The 25,532-nt window shown below is 33.0% G+C and overlaps 1 protein-coding gene across 1 annotated transcript in view; it reads right to left on the reverse strand.

Annotated features, from left to right (window-relative positions):
- LOC145245772 (vesicular integral-membrane protein VIP36-like) overlaps window positions 1-25,532 on the reverse strand; it is a 45,260-nt gene that overhangs the window by 10,574 nt on the left and 9,154 nt on the right. Inside the window, exons 2-4 of the mRNA XM_080107380.1 lie at window positions 12,653-12,768; window positions 7,934-8,048; window positions 707-789 (exon numbers count right to left, since the gene is read on the reverse strand). Of these exons, the coding sequence (XP_079963506.1) occupies window positions 707-789; window positions 7,934-8,048; window positions 12,653-12,768 (314 nt within the window). The remainder of the gene's footprint in view (window positions 1-706; window positions 790-7,933; window positions 8,049-12,652; window positions 12,769-25,532) is intronic.

The raw sequence follows: 25,532 nt of genomic DNA on the forward strand, positions 1-25,532 counted from the left end.
TTCCCATTCTTTGGTCTATTGCCCCCCCTCCCCCCTTTCTTAGCACTTAGTGACTCAAGTCCATCTCACATCCACTATATCGTATCACGTTGGCCTTTAGTATGTTGATGCTTTTATTTGACATTTGCTAAATTTTAGCAAACTTCACATTAACTTGATCAGAAAAATGATTTAAAAAATTTTAATCAGGAGATGGATCTTCAGATTAGCAAGTCTCCATAAGTGTTGGAAAGGGATTCTTTTTAGTTACCATCATAAAAATTTACACTATAAGTACTTCAGTTATTTCATCTTGTAGCTAAATTATGAATCGATTCTTACTTAGAATACAACCAAATTAAAAAAAATAAAAAATACAGAAAAATACTTATGATGCATGTCTGTCACAAAATCAAAGGGAGATAAGAACTCAGTTACAAGATTTGTTATAATGCAATGATTTCTTTTATAAAAATTTACATAATTTTTGGAATATGACACTTTCATTTTGTGACTGGTATGTATACCATAAAAATTTTTCTGTAGTTTTGCTTTTCTTTAAAAACCATTCACTCCTAAAAAACGTTAATAGCAAACTTCAATAGAGAGTACACACTCATTCTGGTGATGAGTTTTATTGAGATTTTAAATACCAAAGTTTTCTAGTCTTGTAGAACGTTCTTCAATTCTAGTATTCTTAGCAAGGTGAAATAAAAGTGACACTTACATTATGAGGTCCGTTATGATTACTGTAGGTATCTAAAAATATGGCTAATCCCGAAAAATGATCACGGCTTCCAAAAATGTGCCCTGAAAAATAATTTTTTTTATTCAATAAAACAGACAAAACCGGTTTTGATGTGTGGATGCTATTTCAAATGTGGCTGAAACATTAGGCAGTGAACCAAAATAAGGATATTAGTCTAACATTAGAATCAAAATATATAAAGATAGATTTTCATGTTTTTTTTTTTTTTAAATTCATGACAAAATGAACAAATCTTTATAAAAGAATTGCATGAACGACTAACAAAAAGTTTAATGATTTTTATAAGTTTCAGAAAAAAATTTTGGTGCTTCTATATTGAAGCAACAAAAGTCGAAATATTGAATTTTGAGTAAAACAAATGCTATCTGCATAATTGTCATGTCGCAAATAGTTACATATCCAAAAATTATGAAAAATGATAACATAAAAATTAAAAAAAAAACAGTTTGATAAAGTTTAGATGGAGAATAAAATTTGTCGGACATTTTAAATTACATTGCATCACGTGACATAACCCGATTATCTCCCATGTCAACTCATCTTTCCTTAGTAAGCATAATTTAGTGATTTCACGTCATTGAAATTTCGTTTCATTAATTTTCTACCATATCGTTTTTCATAATTTTTGGTTATGTTACTATTTGTGCCATGACAATTACGTAGGTATTATTTGTTTTACTTGAAATTCAATATTTTGATTGGTTAATATAGAGGCACCAAAATTTTCTCTCTGAAAATATCTAAGCAAGATGTTTAAGTTTTTTCTACCCCCTCATTAAAGTGTATATAAAAGCTATCCCACTTAAATAATTGTATATTTGGAAGATTGTTTCTGCAGAATAGGATTTGAAACAAATGTATTTCAGGTAAAATCACTTAGAAAACAGAAAAAAATAATTACAAGTAAAAATACAATTTATCAAAATAGAATTTTTTAATGTGGGACAGTTCTTTGTAACCAATTCTGTATGACAAACTGACTTATCTCCCTTGCTTTCTATTAAAACCTGCCATTTCAAAATAGAAAAATGCCAGTAACATACATGATTTTTGTAAAACTCAAAACTAGCAGATCTACCAAATCATTCTTCATAATTGTGATTTATAATTTTGACATGACATGCAAGTACATAAGTGCATTTATTTCAAGTCCCACTAGTCTACAGAAGCACCAATTGGAAAAGTGAATTGTGGCATCCTATGAATTTGGGTTTTGTGCATCGATATTCATATTAAAAGCCTCTATTTAAAAAAAAAAAAAAAAAAAAAAAAATACAACTTTGTTATAAAGGGGTCGTGGAATTGTATTCATCTGCAAAAGATCTAGCTAATTTGCATATTCTTTTAAACATTCATCTTAAAAAAAAATCGGTGCAAAAGTGTGAAAATTAAAAAAAAAAAAAAAAAAATGAAATTTGCCAGGTGAAGGTCATACGATGGCATTATGAATATGCATGCATAACATAATAGCCATTGGTTCATGTTTTAATTTTTAGCCTTGCAGCAAACAGGTTTCCATAGGTCAGGCATTAACATCAAAGGAAAAAGTAAATTTCAAGCTAAACGTTTTGGTTTTCATTCTCAGTGATGGCGCACAAGTCATTCATTTTTTTACTTTTTAAATCATTACTATATATTGGTCTAAGATAATAAATACAAAACCTGCATTAATCAAAATATCATATTTAAGCATATTTTACGACCAGGCAATGCCGGGCGGCCTGCTAGTAAACTACATAGCAACAACAGTCCAAAGTAGCTGAGCAGCGCCTTGGTTCCTACCAGTTTTGGCAAATAAACAGGGTTCTGGACAGAAGTGTGTGCTCTATCCCAACCATCAATGGACCCGAAGTCATCTCATCAGCATCAGACAAAGCCAAACTCTTTGCCAAGAATTTTGCAACTAATTCTACCCTATGCGATCAGGGTCGCCAACCTCCCGTATTTCCTCCTATGTCTGAAAACACTATATGACATACAAATATCTATGCATAATGTTGCCAAGCTAGTCAAAAACTAAGATTCCAATAAAGCAACCAGTTTGACAGCATTTCAATTATAATGCTGAAAAAGTTTCAACGAAAACTAGCTCCCATACTTATAGTGCTGTTTTAAGAATTGCTTCCCATCACCCTCGAAAACCTCATCAGTATGGCCCATAATTACAAATTCAGGTGATCAGTCATTTTCCTCTCAGAACAGATCAATAAATCCGTGCGTCATAAGTTGCTGGAATCTGCTAAATAGTGTAGTAATCAACTACCTCAGCAAAAATAAACTCTGTAGTGACAATGCAATATGGTTTCCGTTCTGTTAGATCTACAGATGTGCTAACAGTTATATCTCAGGGGATTAGTGAATCTCTCGAGACATATCAAAGGCTTTTGATAGGGTATGGCATAAAAGTCTACTCCACAAGATCTCAAGCTACAGTACAGATGGAAATGTCTTAATCATTTCTGATCGGTTCATAAGAGCAGTGGTTGATGGGTAGAAATCAGTAGCTCAGTGTTAATGCTGGAGTCCCTTGGGGGCCCATCTTAGGCCAACTCTCTTCCTGATCTATATCAACGATCTCCCAAATCACATCCTAAAATCATTCATAAATATTTATGCTGACAACTACCATCTATGACAACATTGTTATTTTCAAAGCAAGTGCTTGTCCGAGCTCTAATCTAGCCCCCCCCCCTTGCCAAAGTTTCACGAAAAACACTCATCTAGCTGAAACCACTATCAATTATTTCCCCCATTCTTTATCTGTGCCTAACCCTAAACATATATTACATGAACAAAGCTTTCTTCGAACTGCACACCAGTGGAACTCTTCCATTTCTCTGCTTTCCAGCTGACTACAATATGGTTGTCTTCAAGTCCAACATAAACAAATTCTTGATGAGCTGTTCCCTAAAGTAATCCAATTTAGCAAATTTCCACTACTAACGATTACAATATTTTCGAATTGACTACCGTACACTCATTAACCCTTATCCTCAAGTGGAATCCAGGCCTTGATAAGTGGTGACTTCCATGTAAAAAAAAGGTTTCAGAAGAAACCTAAACGTAGATTCCAAGAATAACACTCCTTTCTTCGAACTGCACACCAGTGGAACTTTTCCATTTGCTTGTTTTCCAGCTGACTACAATATGGTCGTCTTCAAGTCCAACATAAACAAATTCTTGATGAGCCGTCCCCTTAATCCAATTTACTAAATTTCCACTACTAACGCTTGCTACAATATTTTCCCATTGACTAATGTACACTTATTAACCTTATTCTCGAGTGAAAAAAAAATTTTTTCAAGTAGCAAGTGTTTTAGGAAGCTTGAACACATCTAGAATCCGAGTGCAAAAACAATCAACACACGTAGCACTACATCTTTATTTTATGAACCATTTACAGAACTTCTATACTTTGCCCAATGTGCTAAACGTATGAAATTTTGTAATGGGAAAAACACTCAATGGAATGTGGTATCCGACAGAATTTTGAAATTACCACAATCCATTAAAAAAAAAAAAAATTCTAACAAAATTGGTTATATACATTTTATGACATTTTAATATCTTTAGAAATATTTACATTTTAAACAATTATATTCTTTGACATCAACATCTAACTTTTTTTTTCCCCCAATATTTTAACAGTTACGAAATATGTACTACCAAAACTAAAACAATTTTCCAAATTCACTTTCTAAATAGACTCACCACTGCTAAGCAAATATCTACAAATATCAGTTGAACTGTTAAATGACTAAACTAAGGTCTATGAATTTTTAGATGAGGATTGATTATTCGTATTTGGATTCTTTGGACTACTGTTCTCATCTTGAATGTCATGTTCACGTTTCGGTCAATATAACTGACTTTTTTTAGTTTATCTTACCAAACTTGGGAATGTTTCTGTCCAACTCTGAAAACCTGTGTAGAATTTCAAACAGAATCCATTATTTACTTCACGGGGATAGCATGTTCTCGTTCTGTCAGCCATGTAATGAATGGATACAGGTCCCAAGTCATTTGCAATTGTACTTTTTGGTTGTCCACACTGAGAATTGAACCGTTAACTTTCAGAAAAATTACTTTTACAATTGATTTTTCCAAGTACTCTTAAAATTTTTAGAGAAGGGTTTATTTAGGCTTTAGTGATAAATTTTTCAATACGTAAGCTTTAATAGCTTTTGAGTTTTTTTTCAAAGAGGTTCTTGTATTGTGGAAACATGACATGATTGAAAGCAGAGTTTAGTGACAAGTTTTTGGCATCTCAACGATCTCATGAGTCTCTACATATAGGCTTTTCATTGGTGCGGTAGAGGGCTATTCTCAAACCTTAGTGATGTATAGGTTTAAATTCTTTAAGGTAGGACTTGCGTGCTGCACCATAAATGAAAAATCTGTAGTCAAGTTTGGATCTGATTACAGATTTATAGAGTTTGAGTAGTGCTTTTAAATTTGAAGGAGCTAGTATTCTTAGTAACTGAATTCTTTCGTTAGATCTGGTTTTTAGGTTTTTGATATGGAGAATGAGTGTTAGTTTATTATCGATTATACCGAGGAATTTATGTTGGTTGACTGGAAATTTCAGAGTTATCCCATTTTAAAACAGAGTCTTGGTGCAATTTTTGGGCTGGCAAAAATGGATAAATTTCGTTTTGGAGATTCTGAAACCATTTTCAGTAAACCATTTTGTTAATGTAAAGTTGTAGGTGCCTTTCTGTTATGTTCATATATTTGGAATTATAAACAAATCAGAAAGTCATCCACAGTCAGCAAATGATTCCAGGGGAGATATTTTTAACAATATTGTCATCTTTATAGTGAAGAGAGTCAGTGAAAAAATGTTTCATATGGGACTCCTGTTTTTTTTATCTTTTATGCCGGATAAGGAGTGTACCTAGAAATTCATATTGTTTACGAGTATAGGTAACCTGCCTGTTAGTCCTAGTTCTTCTAAGTCCTTCATGACTATCTCCATGCTGTGTCACAGGATTCTCCAAATCTAAGACTGCAGACATGTTCCTTTCAGATAAATACCTTTCATAAAAATGTTTCCAGTCACATCAATTGGTATACGGTGCTTTTGTTTCTGAAGCTTGATTGAAATTTGGTGATGAGGTTGTTAGATTCCCAGTAGAGTCTTAATTATTTTTTCAAATGTCTTACATATGTAGCTTAAATTGGTTGGGTTTTATGTATTGTCTTAGTGAATGTTATTCAATTCATAGTGGTTTTTAGCATGGGGGAATGGTAGCTGTTTTCCATGGTATTGGAATTTTTCTGCTGATGCAGATATTGTTTTAGATTTCTAGTAAGTAGCTTAAAGAAAGTTTGGGCAGTTGGTTTTAGAATTCATAATGTATATCATCTGGTTTGACAGTTGTGTGGTGAAAGAGCTTCTCATAGCTCATGAATGGAGAATGGTTTATTGTAAATTTTTTAGTTTTTGGATTTGAAATGTATTTTACTTTTTCCTCATTCTTATGTTTTGGAATGTTAGAAATGAGGTCTGGTGAGAAGAAATATTTGCAAAGTTTTCTACAAGGAAATTTGCAAATTCTTTAGTGATTACCATAATTATTTTGTACGAGATGTTTTATTGGGTAGTGATGACCAAACCTATGACATAACATTGAAATGGGTTTGGTATATATTCTACCTTTGTTTTTCATATCCGATATTAATTGTTCTTGGTAGTAGGGGAGAGTCAAATGTTAGGATGGAGGTGTTTGTGTAGAATGTTTCTTTTTTCATTGTAATTCTTCTACATTTTGATATTTCAGTCCTGTTGTGCATAGTGATAGCTCTTGATTCCTTATAACTTCCTTTGAGCAGTTTAAAGTTGGGAGACAAAGATTTTATATTAAATTTTTTGCTTATTTAGGATTTTAAAATTCTATTAAAAGAATTTAATTCTTCAATTTTTGGTGATACGTTTTAAATGACCGAGAAAAGGAGATAACTTTGTAAGAAAATCTTCCAGAGATTCTATCACTATAAATTGGTGAAATCGTCCTGGTACATGTTCTTCCTCATTATCTGTTCCTGTATCAGAATTTGGTCACTTAAGAGATTTGGGCATGGGGTCTTTTTGAGTTAGACATTAACATTAAACATAATTCATTAACAGGTTATTCCCACTCTCCCAACCAGGCTGAAGTCTACAAAGGGGATTCATCAGGGGAAAAAATCCATTCACCCTAACGGATCAGAGACTTCCTCATTAACATACTCAACCATGCAAGAGACCTGGAGCACCTGTCACCACCGGCCTATAAATCACTCCATAATGTTAGTGCATAGGTGGTTGGTCTGCAGCCATGACCAAGCCTATGAATCTCATGCCATCGATTAGCCCTCAGCCAGCGTCTTAACACCTAAGAATTGTTGATAATTTGCTTGAGATACAATATATTTTATATAATTTATTTGGGTTTAAAAGTAGAAACATTCTGGAGAATATAATTGAAAGTATATGTTAGGGCTTGACCTGACCAGCCGATTACTTGGATTGGGCCTATCTGATCACGTCTAGCCCAGATAGGGGTCAAAGTGGTTTGTTGGGAAGAGGGGGTGCTAAACCTTGACCTCCAAGTCCTTCAACCACCAAGATTCTGTCATAAGGCATTACAGGTTGCCACCCACAGCCAACACATAGCCCCATTGATACTTAATCTCTGCAAAGGGAGGGGGGGGGGCAATTGGCGGTTTTTATTACTCTACTGCCAGAGCTGAAATATTTTAATTCATACAGATTTCTTATCTCCGAGCCAAATCTCAAAAGTTTAAACAAGTGACTTGGGTGCTATCAGCTAGAATCAAAACATTTAGCTATCCAGCCACATCTAGCGATGTAGCTATCAAAAGATAGCTAAGAAAAATTTATTAAATGACTTGAAAAAAATGAACTGAATTTGAATATATGCAGAAAGTAAAAATGTTAGCAAGTTGAAATGAACATTTTGCATTTCAACTTGCTGACATGTCTGTATGCATTATTCATCCATCTAAAAGAAAGATTTTACTTGCTGTAAACCATTCTTGGTGTAGGATTACTATTTCCTGTTAATTTCAATGTTATGTGACCAGTTTTATTTTAGCTAATTGATAATTTTAATTATATTAACAATATTGGCCTCAACACAGACGCAGTCATAAACAATGTAAATAGATTTTAATACAAACCTAATTGCATCCTATCTTTGACATACCAAATGCAGAAGCCATCACCATAAAGAGTCCTTCCGCTTCCATGAACTTTAAAATGAACATGGAGTTCCCAATTTTTCACCAAGAGTGGCTAAAAATAAAAAAGTTATTTCATGTTACAATTTTGTTTGTCAAATATTCAAACAATCTAAAAATCATAGCAATTGGTTGGTACAAAGTTTTTGTAAATACAAAACTCAGAACTGTTTTGAAGAGTTTTCCATTATTGAAGGGAGTGGCGTTTAGTGAATTATTTATTTACATGGAAATTATATACAAAAAACAGAGGTTAGGGTTTTTAGGAGTTTTATGGCATCAAAATTATACTAAATGCTATCATACTTAGTTTTGGAGTCCAGCAGCACTTTAAATATATCTATAGTAGTGATAGAATCAGAATATTAATTGTTACACACAACATCTTAATGGCTCATGAAAAACGTAAAAAAAGTTAACACATACTGCTAGCAAGGTACATTTATTTTGAAACGATGGATTCCACAAACACCCTAAAAAAAAAAAAAAAAAAAAAAAAAAGACGCATTGCATTTTTGTTTATTTCTGACATTAAAAAATCTTTTTAGTTTTAGTAGTAATAGTTAATTCTAGTTTATAATACACCTGGCAATTCAAAAATGCTCCATACAAAAACTTGGTTCAACTATATGGAGTAGTTTGAATCCTACATATGCTTTTTCAGATTTTGTAGTAGTAGTAGTAGTAGTAGTAGTAGAGAAATTTGATCTTCTTTATGAGACATCTGGTAACTCGAGTGCACAAACATGAATCTGCATATATTAGTTGTATTACTTTAAAACATGTTGGATTTTAGAGAAAAACAAATACTTGATTTTTTAGATAATGAAATTAAAAACAAACTTGATATCACAAGTGAAATTCAAACTAGAAATGGAATTAAGAAAAAAAAAAAAGACAGAATGGAAAACAATGGAGACAAATAGGAGAACAACAACAAAAAAAAAAGGTTGTGTTGGAATTTGTGAAAATTCCAAATATAAAGTGCAATAGATCAGTTTTGTTGCTATGCCAACAGCTCAGCAAAAAATCCGGTCAGAGTAGAGGGGAGAGGAGATCAATCTGGTTGATTGTGAAACTAGGAGGCACAAGATTCAAAGGTATAGATGTACTCATTTTATCTGGCTAGTTAAGCTTACATTTAAATATTTTTTTAAATTTAATTTTCACCCCCAAACAAGGCAGAGTGCCACTTTGAAGTAGGTGGCTACTATCGGGGACATAAGTTGCAGGGATATTATGAAGGGAGAGGAGCAGCAAGATGTCTGTTCATATTATACTTTAACTTCTGCATGTCGGTACAGTTGGGAAAGCAGAATCCCAGAAGGGATTTCCAAAGTCTAGCAGTTCTGAGGAAGAACCCATTGGAGTAGAAAACTTTCTTACACCTATGTAGAGATGGAATTCAGTTGCTTGTATGGTTCGTCGGGGATATTTACATCAAGGAGGTACAAGCGCTTGTAGTTTGTCAGAGCATTCATCATTAAAATACTTGTAAAACAGGCAGAGAAATGCAACAATTCGATGGGACAGAGGCTGAAGCTTAGATGCAGTTCAGGACCTATCAGGTTGTCAACTCTTGAACCCTGTCCAGGAATGAGACTAGTAGCAGATGCACCAGCCCAAATGTGACAATACTCCATACATGGGCGAATGGTGGCCTTATAGAGATACAGAATACTTTCAGGCGTAAGTAGCTTTCTAGCACGGTAGATAGAGCCTGCCTTCTTCGCAGTAGCCTTGGCAAGATAGCATAAATAGATCCGACAATTTTATTCTCTAATAAAAAATGTATAAAGAACGAAAGAGTTGTGTGCTCAGTCTGTTAAGTCCAAAGTAGTTAAGAATGGCTTGGTTCCCACTAGTTTTGGCAAATAGCAAACAAGGTCCTGAACAGAAACGTGTGCTCTATCCCAACCATCATCAATGGGCCTGAGGTAATCTCATCAGCATCAGACAAAGCCAAACTCTTTGCAGCTAGTTACCATATGCGACCAGGGCCGTCAACTCCCCATATTTCCTCTTGTATCAGAAAACATGCTATGTGACATACAAATATTTGCGTAATGTTGCCAAACTAATCAAAAACCTTGATTCCAGTAAAGCAACTGACCCAGACGGCATTCCAATTATAGTGCTGAAAAAGCACTAACCAGAACTAGCTCCCATACTTACAAAGCTGTTTAAGGAGACTTGCTTCCCAACACCCTGGAAAATCTCATCAGTATGCCCTGTATTTAAGAATTCTGATGATCAGTCATCTTCATCTCAGTACAGACCAATAAGTCTCCTGTGTGCCATAAGTTACTGAAATCTGTATTAAATAGAGACGTAGTCAACCACCTCAGCAAAAATAACCTTAGTGACATGTAATATGGTTTCCATTCTGCTAGATCTACAGCAGATGTGCTAACAGTTATATCTAATAGGATTAGAAAATCTTTCGACGATGGCTTCCTTTCTATGGCAATTGCGCTTGACTCTTTGATAGGGCATGGCATAAAGGTCTACTTCACAAGATCTCCAGATACAATATAGCTGGAAATGTCTTTAATTATTAAATCATTTCTATCTAATGGGTTCATAATAGTGATTAATGGGCAGAAATCAAAAGCCTACAGTATTAATGCTGGAGTCATTCAGGGGGTTCATCCTGGATCCAACTCTTCCTGATCTAAGATCATTCGTAGCCATTTATGCTGACAACACTACCATCTATGGCAGCACATCAAAGGCTGTAAATGATCCAAGTTCTGATTTTTTATCCTCTGATCTTGAGTATGTGATGCAATGGGAAAAAAGTGGCTGATTAATTTTAATGCATCTAAAATAAAGCTTCTATCTTTACATCATCAACTATCTAATCCCCATCTTGCATCAATTGAAATGAATGACCCACCTTGAGGAAGCTCCATGTTTTGACAAGCTCCTGGGCTTGACTTTTACTCCTGATCTGAAATGGAATACGTACATCAAATCTATTGCCAAGGTCGCTGGAAAAATGGTGGGATCCTTCTACTGCTCTAGTAGATATCTCACTGCTGATGCAATTCTGTATCTATATAAAAGCCAGCTATGTCCAAAGAGTACTGTTGCCACATCTGGGCAGGAGCTGCTAGAAAGACTATTCTGCCTTGACAGTTCAAAATAGGCTTCATAGCCCAGTGGCAGATGCCCTTTTCTCTTCCCTGCAACCTCTTTCTCACAGAAGAGGTATTGCGAGCCTGTCTGTTTTATTGTTATTTTCATAGCAAGTGCTCGTCTAAGCTCCAATTTATGGTCCCTCCCCTCGCCAAACTTTCATGTAAAACATTCATCTAGCTGAAACCATTATCAATAATTCCCCCCCCCACTCTTTATCTGTGCTTAAACCTAACCGTAGATTCCATGAACAAAGTTTCTTAGAACTACACATCTGTGGAACTCTTCTGTTTGCCTACTTTCCAGCTGACTATAATTTGGTTGTCTTCAAGTCCAACATAAAGAAATTCTTATTGAACCGTCCTCTTAAGTAGTCCAATTTACCAAATTTCCACTAACGATTACGATATTATCCCATCGACTACTGTACACTCATTAACCCTTATCCTCAAATGGCCTCTAGGCCTTGATAAGTGATGACTCCTATGTATAAATGTACTTTTTTTAAAAGATAAAATAGAATTACTTTAGACAATTTTGAAATGAGGTAATAACATTTGAAAACGGTCGTTATTTAACTAATCCAAAAGAATTACCAAGTTTTGGCTTTGTTTTTAATCTGAATTACAATTATCTCCATTGTTCATTAATAATCTACGTTCACTCTGTACAAGAAGTTTCCAGTTAAAAGTTAGACATTAATTTGACAGTTTTTTTTTTTGTTCTTTTTTATCTTTAACTTATAAAATCTGATTTTATTAAAATCAGAAAACTAGTTTCTTCAAAGAGGACTATAATGTTGGTTCAAGTATACAGGTCATCTTGGGGTTTTGAGTTTAATCCTAAGTAAAGAGAGCAGCAAAATTTAACAGAAAGACTAACTATGGAATACAAACCATTGCTCTAGTAAAAGATTGGGTTCAATTGAAGTCTGACATAAGGTACTTGAAGGCTGAGAAGAAGTTGGTAGAGACAAAAATGGCCGACATGTCATAATTTGTATTATTTGGATTCTTCAGATTACCATTCTCATCTTGAGTGTCATTTTTCACATTTCGGCCAGTGTAACCTCCGACCTTCAGGTGTATCTTGCCAAACTCTTGAATATTTTCATTGAACTTTGGAATTTGTCTGCAAAGACCCGGGGCATAGTGGTTAGAGTACTTGGAAAAAACAATTGTAAAAGTGATATTCTCCTGAAAGTTTAATTCTCAGTGTTGACGATTGAAAAATACAATTGTGAATTATTTAAGACCTCTGTCCAGTTATGGATAATAGAACAAGAGCATGCTACCCCATGAAGTAAATAAAGGGTTCCGTTCGAAATTCCGTCCAAATTTGAGTTTGATAAGACATACCTGAAGAAAGTCGGAGGTTACACTGGCCAAAATGTGAAAACATTCAAGATGAGAACAGTATTCTGAAGATTCCAAATAATCCAAATTCTAATCTCAAAAATTCAGAAAAAGACAAGAAAACAAGTTTGAAAATTTTGTCAGCGAAATGTAGCAGACTGACCTGACTATTCCAAATACCTCCAGATTTACTTTGATGATCAGATGTCAACCTAATATAATTGTTAGTCACCATTGTCGAACCAATTATATCCCACATAGGGATATTCATGCCAGAGCCTGAAAGTAGAGAAAAAAATTTTTTTACAAACATTGTTTATTTTAATTTATAGCAATTAGAATTTGACTAGCTGTACCTACACAATGTTGCCTAGGAATCTTGACTCATTTTGGTTTCATTTATTTTTTTTATCAATTTTTCTTTTTGATAATTAACGTTCAACTTATGAATAGAATATTTAAATAAACTGAATTCAGAAGTGAAAAATTGTTACCAGTGTCATTGTGAAAAATAATAGGAGCAATTATTCTAAACATTGAAACCACCATGGCAAAAAGCGGCAAAATGATAGTTTCATTTCAATAATGTTTAATATATTTAAGCATTCCTAGCACATTTGAGAAATCTAGAGAAATTGGTTTCTTTTAATAATAACTTGATAAAAACTAATTTGGAGCATAAACAAATAAAAACACAAATGGTAGGAAAAAAAATAAATAAATAAAGTATATATTGCTGAAAAGATATTCATTAAATCTACAAGTTCGAAACTTTGCAACTTTTTCTGGATGAAGACTTCAAGAAAATATTACCTGTAAAGATCAGCCTTATAGGTTAGCAAAAAAATAAATAAAATACTCCCCTCCCTCAATGCAGCCATTAATCTAGCCTTAATCTTTACAAGAAAAAAAAAAAAAAAAAAAGGTCAAATTTTGATCATCTGGAAAAAAAAAAATTTCATAGTATTTGATATATTTCAATGTTGACGAAATTTAAGTCATTATTAATCAAGAAAAAACAAGTTATTTTCTATGGCCTTTTCAATATGCAAAGTTGAGGAATTTGATTTTGTGTAAGCATAAAAATAAATTCTCACTAAAACACTGAAGATAAAACAAAAATGAAGTATAAACCTTTTCTAATTTGAAAGATGGGAGGTGCCCATTTTTTATATGGCAAATGTAAAAGTAATTGATAAACAATTTAGTTTTAAAACTAGACATCAATTTAATTATAAAAAAAAATAAGTTTTTGTATACACTCCAGTTTATTTTTCAAAGAAATTATTTCAAAATCTCAGTTGTCTTTAAATGTATGTAGCTATGAACTCAATGAAAAGTTATCATTTGAGTTTCAAAATCTAATTAGGTTTTCATTTGGAATGTTAGGCTATTTTTTTCATTAAATTTATTACTAATATTAATATCAAGAAACTCTTGCAAATATTGAGCAGTCATAAATCTATGGCTAATGGAGGCACCAAAATTGAGGTTTTGGAAAAATTTGTGTTGCCGACAGTAAAAATTCTTAGATATAACGAAAGAATAACCTTGCAACAACCTCCCCCACCAAGCAAAGTAAAATACTTAAGGAACTTTTAGTTTTCACATAAATGTGATACTATGAAAATCTATTAATGAAACTATCAATGCAATAGATAGAAAACTAAGTGTTCCATTTCTGTTTCTTGTACATTGGATTAGTTTGTTTTTGTTTTAATTTTTTAAAAATTACTTTGTCAGTTTATTCACATTTTCAAAATCAGCATAACATCTTAAATATTCCCAACAGCACAAGCTGTGCCCAAGAGAACGGTATGAGATTAAATTAAACATTCCAAGCATGTTGTCTGCTACAAGTTGTGCTAGTAAGATTTAATGTATACTTTGAGATATATGTAACTAAAAATATTTTTGCCTTTAAAGATTAAAAGTCAGAAATAACTTTTATATAAGTAAAAAAAAACTTTCAAGTTTTTAAACTGGTTTGTAGTTTAGTAAATACAAAATAACTTAGGGAGAAAAATGTTCAATATATATATATATATATATATAACATGAAACTTAGAAACCATTTCATCATCAGTTTAATTGCCACCTTACATGCTGGCAGGTGTTGGATAGCCTTTATAAATTTACTTCCAAACTAATCTTTATCACCCTTACTCTCAAATATATCATTTGAATCAGTTTCCCTTGACCTTCCCTTCACATCTGACCTATATCTAACCCAAGCACTCACTATTCTTTCAATATGACCAAACCAATATCCTGTTCAGCATATCTTCTTCTGGGAGGGGGGAGGCGGGGTCATTAGATCTAAGCCTGTTCTTAAGACTAGCATTACACATCCTAACTCCTCATCATTTTTCTCTGCATGTCCTCAGTCCTACTAACCATGCTTTACTTTGATTCATTAACGTGATTCATGTTTAAAGTCAAAAATATTTTTAGACAGCTTAGATCTTATTAAAATTCCAAACTATACAGTAATGGCACAGATTGTTTAAGACAACGTTCAAAATGTGCACAATAGATTACTACCTTAAGAGATTATATTTCTGTATAAAGATTACAATAAGTTTTACAAAAAGGATGTTACAAAAAAAAAAAAAAAAAAACGTAGCACAAGGCCAAACTGGGTGAGGTAAGATGGATCGGGATTATGTGTCATCCTTTTAGAAGTGTTAGATGATTAGATTCCAACCCAGAAAATAGCAATTCTCCCCCTTTGTCAGAAACATAGCCCATGGAATGTAAGGACTAAAAGCCTAAGTGAAGTGAGGGTTACAAGGCTCACTTCCTGCTCTCCTTAAAATTTATATAAAATTTTTTTTACAAAATCAAAAAAATTTGGTTAAAAAAAATAAAGATATATATATATATATATATATACATACATACACACACACACACACACTAATAAAATATTAGTGCTAAAAAATATTTTAACTAGACTTTAACAGGTAAACAGCCTGTTCACTTAAATAGAAATCCTTAATCCCAACTGTCCATCAAATGGATACCATAATACTTAGTTGGCTGTACCTTATAAAGTTCCATACAAAATTTTATCCAAATCAGACCAGTAGCTTCAGAGAAAAGGGGAAACAGCCAAACAGACTAAAAAATAGATTCTGGGATAAAGTTAATTGAAAAAATATAGTATGTGGTGAGGTATGAGAAAAATATATCAATGAGATATGTTCACTCAATTACATATCACATCTAATTAAACGAGGTTATATGTAAGTGAAGAAGCCAATCATATCGCAATGTATTTCTCACATCACACCATGTATTACATCGATTTTATCATGTGTGAGTGTTTAAAGAGTCTTCAGTGGTTCTATTTAGTAAATGCACACTAACACAAATTATATTTTGATACTGTACTGACAAGAAAGACTTTTACGTCAAGCGTGCAGGTTCCATTATAGAAATGTGGATTTGAATAAAATATGTATCAAGTGCGCTTGAAAGCCAAACCACAACATTACTTATTAGAAATTTATTATATAAATATATTTCAGAGCCAAACTCCATCCTCAGAATGTTGTTTTCTTTTTTTCTTTTTTGCCATGTTGTAAAGTTTGAGAAAAAAAGTGTTTGTAAAGAGCCGTGCATTGTATCTCAGCGGTTGTATTTTAAAATGTTGGAACTGTGTGTTGGCAACGCGGGATTAATGTCTTTCTCCAACTTTATAACATGGCAAGAAAGAAAAAAGAAAACATACTGAGGATGGAGTTTGGCGCCAAAATATATTTGTTATAAATTTCTAACAAGTAAAATGTTTTTTTCTTATGTTGTGATTTGGCTTTCAAGCGTACGTGATGCGTATTTTATTTTATTCAGACTTTTTAAAGAAAATCTTAATAGTTTATGAATTTTAAAATTAAATCAAAACTACGATGCCTTAAATAAGTTTCCAGACTTTTGTATGGGCACTTATTGATAGTAAACATGAAAGTAGTCACTTTTGAAGTAATCCCCCGGCTGCAATGCACTTGTTTCAACAACTTCTGGAAGGCCCCATGGAAATCCTTGTGCAAATGTGAAAATGACCCTCATCACAGCCTCTTTCAACTTCTCAATTGTCTCATCACAGCCTCTTTCAACTTCTCAATTGTCTCATCACAGCCTCTTTCAACTTCTCAATTGTCTCATCACAGCCTCTTTCAACTTCTCAATTGTCTCATCACAGCCTCTTTCAACTTCTCAATTGTCTCATCACAGCCTCTAAGGTTTTCTTTGAGCTTAAGGAATAAGCAAAAGTCACAAGAAGCAAGGTCTGGACAATAGGGAGAGCAAGGAACTGTCTTGATGCGCATCTTAGTCAAACAGACTGATCTTTCTCATCTTCTAAGCACCATTGGGACAAAGTTTGCACAAATCTTCCACATCTCCAGTTCATCACAAATAATTGTGTATACAGTTCCCACACTGACATCAAACTGCACTTATTGTCTATAGAAACACTGTTCAGATCCAGAAAATTCTTTATTTGGCTAATCAACTCTGGTGTTTCGACTTCCTTACTCCCCACACACTTATCCGTCAGACTTCCTGTCTTCCTTGAATCTCATGCCACTCAAAAACTGAAGCACAATTTGTGCAAGATGGTCCAAAAACAATCTTAAACATTCCATGTTTCTGTGGCATTTTTTCAAGTTTGAAACAATTGCATATCATTTTATCCTCATGTCCAGATTTAATTTTTGAAATTCATCAGCTGTGACAATCAGGCTTTAGTAGGGTGTATTCCAACTCCTGCTGGAGCTGTTTAAACCTGAAGTCATAATTTGTCAGTCATCTCATGAGACCTTTGATAAGGTATGGCATAAGGGTCTACTTCACAAGATTTCCAGTTATACCATAGCTGGAAATGTTTTCTCAATCATTAAATCATTTCTCTCTGATAGGCTCATAAGAGTAGTGGTTGATGGGCAGAAATCAGAAGCCCTCAGGGGTCCATCCTGGGCCCAACTCTCTTCCTGATTTACATTAATGATCTCCCAAAACACATACTTAAATCATTCGTTGACATCTATGCTGATGACATGGCTATGGCAACACATCTAAGGCTGTAAATGACAAAGTTCTGATTCTCTCTCCTCTGATCTTGAGCGCATGGTACAGTGGGGGAAGAGGTGGCTGGTTACTTTTAATACCTCTAAAACCAAGCTTCTATCTTTACATCATCAACGCTCTGATCCCCATCTGGCATCAACTGAAATGGATGGCTCTCATCTAGGGAGGCTCCATGTTTTGATAAGCTTCTAGGATTGACCTTTACTCCTGATCTGAAATGGAACACATCAAGTCTGCTGCCGGGGTCGCTGGAAAAATGGTAGGATCCTTCTACCGCTCCAAAAGATATCTCACTGCTGATGCAATTCTCTATCTATATAAAAGCCAAGTATGTCCAAGGATGGAGTACTGCTGCCACATCTGGGCAGGAGCTGCTAAAAAACAGCCTATCCTGCCTTGACAAAGTACAAAATAGATTTTGTAGCCTAGTGGGGGATGCCCTTTTCTCTTCCCTACAACCTCTCCCCCACAAAAGAGACGTTGTGAGCCTGTCTTTGTTTTATCGTTACTTCCATGGCAAGTGCTCATATGAGCTCCAATCCCTGGTCCCCCCTCGCCAATCTTTCACGATAAACACCAGTCTAGCTGAAACCACTGTCAAAAATTTTCTCCACTCTTTAACTGTGCCAAAACCAAAACGTAGATTCCATGAACAAAGCTTTCTTAGAAGTGCATGCCAGTGAAACTCTCTTCCGTCTGCCTGTTTCCTACCTGACTACAACTTGGATGTCTTTAAGTCCAACATAAACAAATTCCCGATGAACCGCCCCGTTAAAGAAGACAATATCAAATCTCCAATACTAACGATTACTACAATACTATCCCATTGATTACTGTACACACAATAACCCTTATCCCCGAGTGGCTTCCAGGCCTTGATAAGTAGTGACTTCCATGTAAAAAAAAAAAAAAAAAAAATGCATAGCAATGACAGCGAATTTTCAAGAGTCTATGACAATTTTAAATGCCTGTACAAAAAAGGTCTGAAAACTTATTGGAGACATCTCAGAAGTAGAATAAAAAAAAAAAAAAAAAAAAAAAAGGGCTACAAAATGTCACCATTAGTTTTGTTGGTGGGGAGTTAGAGTTAAGAATTTTTGTACGTATTTAGAGTCAGATTTCTTTTCCGACTAACAAACCATCTCTGGTTTTTAATTACATAGCCCGAATTTCTAGGACACTTATATTTACAAAAAGGTAAATGTTTGCGTCTTTTGTTAATCAAGGAAAAATAACTTTACTAATTAGTCATCAAAATAAAGTGTTTAATCACAAATAAACTGGTTCAGAAGTTTTACTTTTTTTCTTTTAATGCTGAGCAAAAATAGGCCTCAACTAACCTACTCAATATGATCTTAAATGTGCAAGGAGGTACACAACTACATAGTATTCATAACCAATGATACAAATCCAGTGTAGTATCTTCTGATGCTACACTCAAGTTAATTTGTCCTTAGCTGGAGGGGGGGGGCTTGTTTTTGCCCATTTCCAGAATGCCCCTGGTTTATCCCCACATGAAAAATGACCCTGGGGAAGGAAATAGCCACAAATTTAAAAAAAATCCTGTTTTTCAAATAATGCATATTTTTTTCACCACTTTAAAACTTTCCCCCTGTTTGATTTCTTTCATACAAATATACACATTTGCCTGAATTTATATTAACAGTCAATTTTCAGATTAAAATTAAACATTTCCTCTCCCCAAATATTAGAGAATGATAGATGAGGTGAGAAGTGAAGAAAAACTGATAAGCTTCCACTACGAGTTAAACTTCTCACAACAATTTCCATAGCTTTAGCAATCCCATTTCTATTGCATTTCCATAAAGTCAGTTTTTAATGTAGAGGATTTTCGGTTAGGTTAGGACAATAAAAATTGCACCAGTTGAGGATTTAGTGTCCTAATAGAGAAAACAATTTACTTTTCAAGATACTTGAAAATGGACGAGGCCATAAAAGATTGTAGCTTTGTGACACCATCTTGCAAGCATGGTGACAAAATATAAGCAAATTAAGATAACAATCAGAATTTTAATAAATCATTCGCCTTTTATGACATTTTATGCTTAGTGTGCATAGAAAAAAGATAAACATTCATTTGCACTTCAGATATCAAGTTTTCAGATGCATATTTCAATGTTATTTTGTTTGGAAAATTTAAAATATCTGGTTTTAAACCTCCCTACATTTAGCTATGATAATGAGTCATAAAAAATATATCGATAATGTTTAAAATAGTTGCCTTAAAACGTAAGAATATATTATTAGAACTCTAGTGCCTGCCTAGATATTCCCAAGCTGATTTCTTTTTTTCGACTATCATAAATAAAGTCAGCGAAAGTCCTAAAGACCTATTCAGATATATAGATTATAGGGTCAGATTAGTGAAATATTTCTGATTGAATCTATATATCCATAAAAGTGAAAGTGTGTGTGTGTGTGTGTGTGTGTGTGCACGCGTTTCCCTACAAAACTGTCAATTTTCAGTTTACAGACTCAAATTTGACATAAGGGGTATCGAGATTTAAGAAAATCTTTTTAATCTATTTTCAACCAGAAATTTGGCTGTCAAGGAGTCAAAGTTCAATGATTTGACTGTCAAAAACTCTACCAAACTCCTCTGCCAATTTTGGGTCTAAATACTTAATTTTAGATGTAGGTTACTTGGATCAAACTTTTAATCTGATTTGAGCCCAAAACAAATGTTAAGGGGTCAAAATTGGGATCAAAGTTAAAAATTTGACTTCTGCGGTCTACCAAATTACTCAGATAATTTTTGGTCTAAACATTTGAAATTTTATATAAAGTGCATTCAGACATAGGGCAAGCTTCTTAATCAGTTTTTGGGCCAAAATTCGGCTGCCAATGGATCACAGTTCAAAAGATTTGACCTTTGTGGTCTCTAGCAAACTATTCAACTAATTTTGGATTGAAACATTGAAATTTTACATAAAGAGTATTCAGACATGCAAACTTTTTAATCAGTTTCAAGAGGTCAAAGTTGAAAGAGTTTATCTTTACAGACTCTAACGAAAATAGTCTGCCGATTTTGGGTCTAAACACTTAAAATTTTAGATGTAAGTTACCTGGACATGAGTCAAACATTTTAACACACACAATTATGAACAGTACATAAGGCTCGAGCAAAACCGGGCTGAACTATTAGTTATGACTAAAATCAAGATTTTTATGCTTTGCATCAAAACTGAATTATGTTAATATTTGATTTCTTTCATAAAACTTGTTTCTTATGATTTGTAAAGTTACGTGTATATTATATTTATATACACAAGATTCACTCCTAAACTAATAAACATTAATTTTGGAACAATTACTAGGAATAAGAGGTCCAAATGTAGGCTACAGTTTAATGCAAGGACAAAATTCAGATCCCTCTTTGTGAAAATTTGTAAATGATCAATTAATATTTAAAATTTCAGTTTGTTTGGAGTATTAAATATTTTTTATTGCCATCACAATGGCATTTCATTTCTTAAAATGAAAATATCAGGTTTGCACTGAATTAGATCCATCCTTTAGACAATTAAGCAATATTCCATAATTTCAATTTTTCAAGACCTAGACATTTTCTAGAATCAAAATCCTGTAAAAACTGGTGCAAAACTCATTTGATATTACCTAAAAGAAAGATGCAACAAACAGATGACAAAAAACAAGGAAAATATAAAATCGGAACAAATAAAAAGTAAAATTTCAAGTTAGAGAGAAAAAAAACAAAAAAAAAAACAAACTTAGAATTCAAAATCACTTGGTTAAAGTAAATCACAAGAAAAAAAAAATCACAATAAAACGGTCTTTATATAATAAAGTTAATACTAAATTATAAAATGCTCCATATTGTCCCCTACCTCCATAACATTTTTTTTTTAAATTGGCCTAGTGACCTTTGAAAATCTGCCATGCCCCCCCACCCACCACCACCAGACAGTTTAGAAACTTTGTTCTTGACAATAGCCATTGTTAAAAGCTTCTCCTGGCAATGAAGCTTTCAGAATTTATGAACCTAACTTTGTATAAACAAGAACTTTGCCTAATGTGTTGTTGTTGTTGGATGATGGTGGTGGGGGGGAGATAAATCTTGATTTGAAGCATGAAAGTAACACATTTGACAACTGTTTATATTATCTTGAAATTTAATCAGTTTTGAGTCAATTCTGTAAACAGATTTAAAGTTCAAAGAATAAAATAGATTTAAAAGGAATGTCCAAGTCTGAGTGAGAGAAAATTTGTTGATCTATGTTTATATTTACTTTTAAAACAATTATAAGTAATGTTTATTTTTTGCCATGAATATTTACAGAAAACATTCCTTGCATTTGCTATGTAAAAAAAAAGTCTTCATTTGAAATACAATAAAACATTTTAGTATTCAAGTGCCAGTTTTCTTCAATGTCAGGTTTATCTAATAAGTTTTATAAGTTTATATTAAGAAAGTGGACATGAGGTTTACTTTCAACCTCTTAACTCTTGCTTCCCTTATTACGTTGATGTAATATTTTCTAGCTTTATAATATATATATATATATATATCCTTCCTTTTCACATATACTCTTTCCTCTTAGTTATATTGCTAATATTTTTCATTCTTAAAAGGGGTATTTACTCATACTTTATACCTAATCTTAATTTACATTGTATAATTCAAACCCTTCTCTTCTGATGAGAAGCATTTAGCTTCACAATGCCATGATATAAAAGCGGTTTCTTTTTCTGATGATAAAGTTAACTTATTCCTCATCTTTTATTTATTAGTTGCTTGGCAAGGCCACAGAGACAACCAAGCAAAGAAAAACCCTAAGTAAAATTAATCCTAAAGCAGCAAAACAGAAGCTAGCCTGCCATGACACGATATTTACAAATGTAGGCAAATTTGGGCATATTTTATTGTTTGAAAATAGTTTTTTTTTGTGTTTTGTTTTACAAGTTGTCATAAAAATTTTACCCATCTTTGGAAAAGTCTGCAATTTTTCATATAGTTTCATTTCATAGAACCAGATATACCCATATATATATATATATATATATATATATATATATATATAATATAAAGCTGAATGTCTGTGTGTATGTGTGTGTGTGTCTGGTCACGAACAGGCTCCTATATGGTTGACTATTTTAAACTGATTACATATGATAGATGTATCAAGACACAGGAATGGGTATGTTTGATCTGGCAGAACAGTGGTCCATTAAAATTGTGGGGTCTGCGTTTGCGCTTGGTCCACAAAGTATGGAAATAAAAAATTTAAAAATTAAACGTTGACAAGTGTTTTTGATATAGATGTACATAATACTTTGATAAATGTTTTAACTTAAATAGGGATGGTATAAAATTGTGGGGTCTGCGTTCGTGCCTGGTCTCCATAGAATGGAAATAGGCACAAAAGACTTCATATCTATCTGCGTAAGTATACTTTGATAATTATGTTTCAGTTTGAAGAAATATGGTATAATAAAATTATGGGGTGTTCATTCGCACCTGACCTCCATAGAATGGAGGTATTATTTTAAATTGCTAGCTACAAGAGAAAACGTACAATTATACTTTTAATGGATAAAAACAGTAAAAAGATTTTATTTATTGGTGTCCAAAGAAATTTTCAATACTCATCATATTGAAGTTCTTTTTTTTTTTGTGTTAAAAGAAAAAGAAATGGTCCAAAGTATTTTGGACACTCCAAACTATCAAACGTGACATCTCCTCTGGTTCCAAATTTTATGACAAATTTAATACAAATGTGGTACAAGAATTTACATATCGGGAGGCGGGGCTGGGCGGGGTCTTTACAAAATTTCACCAGAAACGCTGTTTTATGAGGTTAACATTATCAATTTATTTACTTAAAACTATAAAAATATATAATGTACATTATAAATAATTCATACGAAAGTATATTCATTTCCAAATAAAATGGTATTTTGAGGACTTGAAAGTTTAACAAGGTTTTTTAATATAGATCCACAGAATATTGTGATAAGTGTTTCAGTGTGAACAGGTATGGTATAATAAATCATGGGGTTTATCTATTTTATTTTTACTTTCATCATATTTTGCTTTGGTTTTGATACCTCCAAATTCAACCCAAATTTACAACCCTTCTTTTTCACAACCTATCATACTTTCATAAATCAGAGTCCATTTTCTGTAGACAGTTTTTTGAACCCTTTTGCTAGTGATGAGATATATATATATATAAAATTGCCAAAAAAGTTGATACAAGCTCCGAATCTGTGACTATTGATCAGAATTTAACAAAGAAAAGTTAATTGAAAAGGTAATGATCTGAATTGTGTAGTGGACTATGTAACATTTGCCCTTAAGGTCACACATTAAGGGGATTGTCTATAGCCTATTTTTGGCACTTTTTTTTTTTTTTTTTTTTTTTTTTACAGCCACAACAGATTTCGATAAAGATGCAGTAGCTTTTCACCCCCCCCCCAAAAAAAATCCTTTGAAATTGCAACCATTACAGATTTTTGAGGGTGCTGAAAACGAAAATAACATTTAAAATTCCAAGAAACAAGTAGTTTCTAGGATATGAAAAAAAAAGTTTCAAAAGTGGGAATCACTTCATATCAATTTAATGTAAAATGAACACCCATTGGAGGGGGGGGGAGAACTGGTATTTTTTTTAAGGGTGTGTTTATTGTGGCCCGGCAGACCAACACAAAACCTACCTTAAAAAACTTGTTTTACATAGATTTTCAGGTGTGCTGAAAACGAATATTGCATTTAAACTTTCTGTAAATAAATATTTTTCCAGGAATTGAGCAAAAATATATGCACCTGCACATATAACAATGGCCATAACTTATAAAGAATTACATTGCTTAATAACCAGAACAACATTTGCAGAAAATTCAAATGCGATATTCGTTTTCAGCACACCTGAAAATCTATAGAAAACAAGTTTTTTTTAAAGGTAGATTTTGTCTTGGTCTACCAGGCCACAATTACTCAATACACCTCCCCAAATGTGACTATAAAGTGATCCCCACTTTTTGAAACTAATTTCTTCATATCTTGGAAACTACGGTTAAACATTTTCAGCAACCTCGAAAACCTATAATAGTGGTAATTTTAAAGGATTTTTGTGGGTGGAAAGATACTTCACCTTTATCAATATTTCAATCATAGTCATTTGTTTTCCTAGTTTTGCATATGAATTACAAAATATCTGGGCCATTCTACAGAACTGGGACGAGATTTTCGGAAATCATGAAACTGAATTTCGCATGAAAACAATGGTATCTATGTATTCCTCGTATTTTTAAGATGAATATATCCAAAAGAAATTATGAAAATTGATAAGGTAGAAAATTATTTAAAAAATAGAATTTAATGAAATCTGGTCTATTTGATAATCGGCTGAAAAAAAAAAAAATGAGGGAGGGGTACCACTCATGAACCAAAATCATTTTCGGTTGTGCAAGCAAAACACTTTAATATGCAAGAACATGCAAGAACATTTTTTCATATTTTCAATTATAAAAAAAAAAAGTTATCGCTGCTGCTGATGCTACTAATCCTACAAAACATTTTTCCAACTAAAATCAATAGAAACGATCCCCCATCCCGGTATTATTATAAATTGCTAGCTACCACAAGAGAAAACGTACAATTATACTTTTAATGGATAAAAACAGTAGAAAGATTTTATTTATTGGTGTCTGAAGAAATTTTCAATACTCATATTAAAAAAAAAAAAAAAAATGGTCAAAAGTATTTTGGACACTCCAAACTATTATCAAACGTGACATCTCCTCTGGAGTTCCAAATTTCATGACAAACTTCTTAATACAAAGGTGGTACAATAATATAAGGATTATTTGATACTGTATCTCCAGTATCAAATAATCCTTATATTATTGTACCACCTTTGTATTCATAATCACACCCTATTTCCAAAAGAGAGGAGATATAACAAGAA

The sequence above is a fragment of the Euprymna scolopes genome, chromosome 23, assembly GCF_053919585.1.
Source record: "Euprymna scolopes isolate OS-2025 chromosome 23, ASM5391958v1, whole genome shotgun sequence".
Lineage (NCBI taxonomy): Eukaryota > Metazoa > Mollusca > Cephalopoda > Sepiida > Sepiolidae > Euprymna > Euprymna scolopes.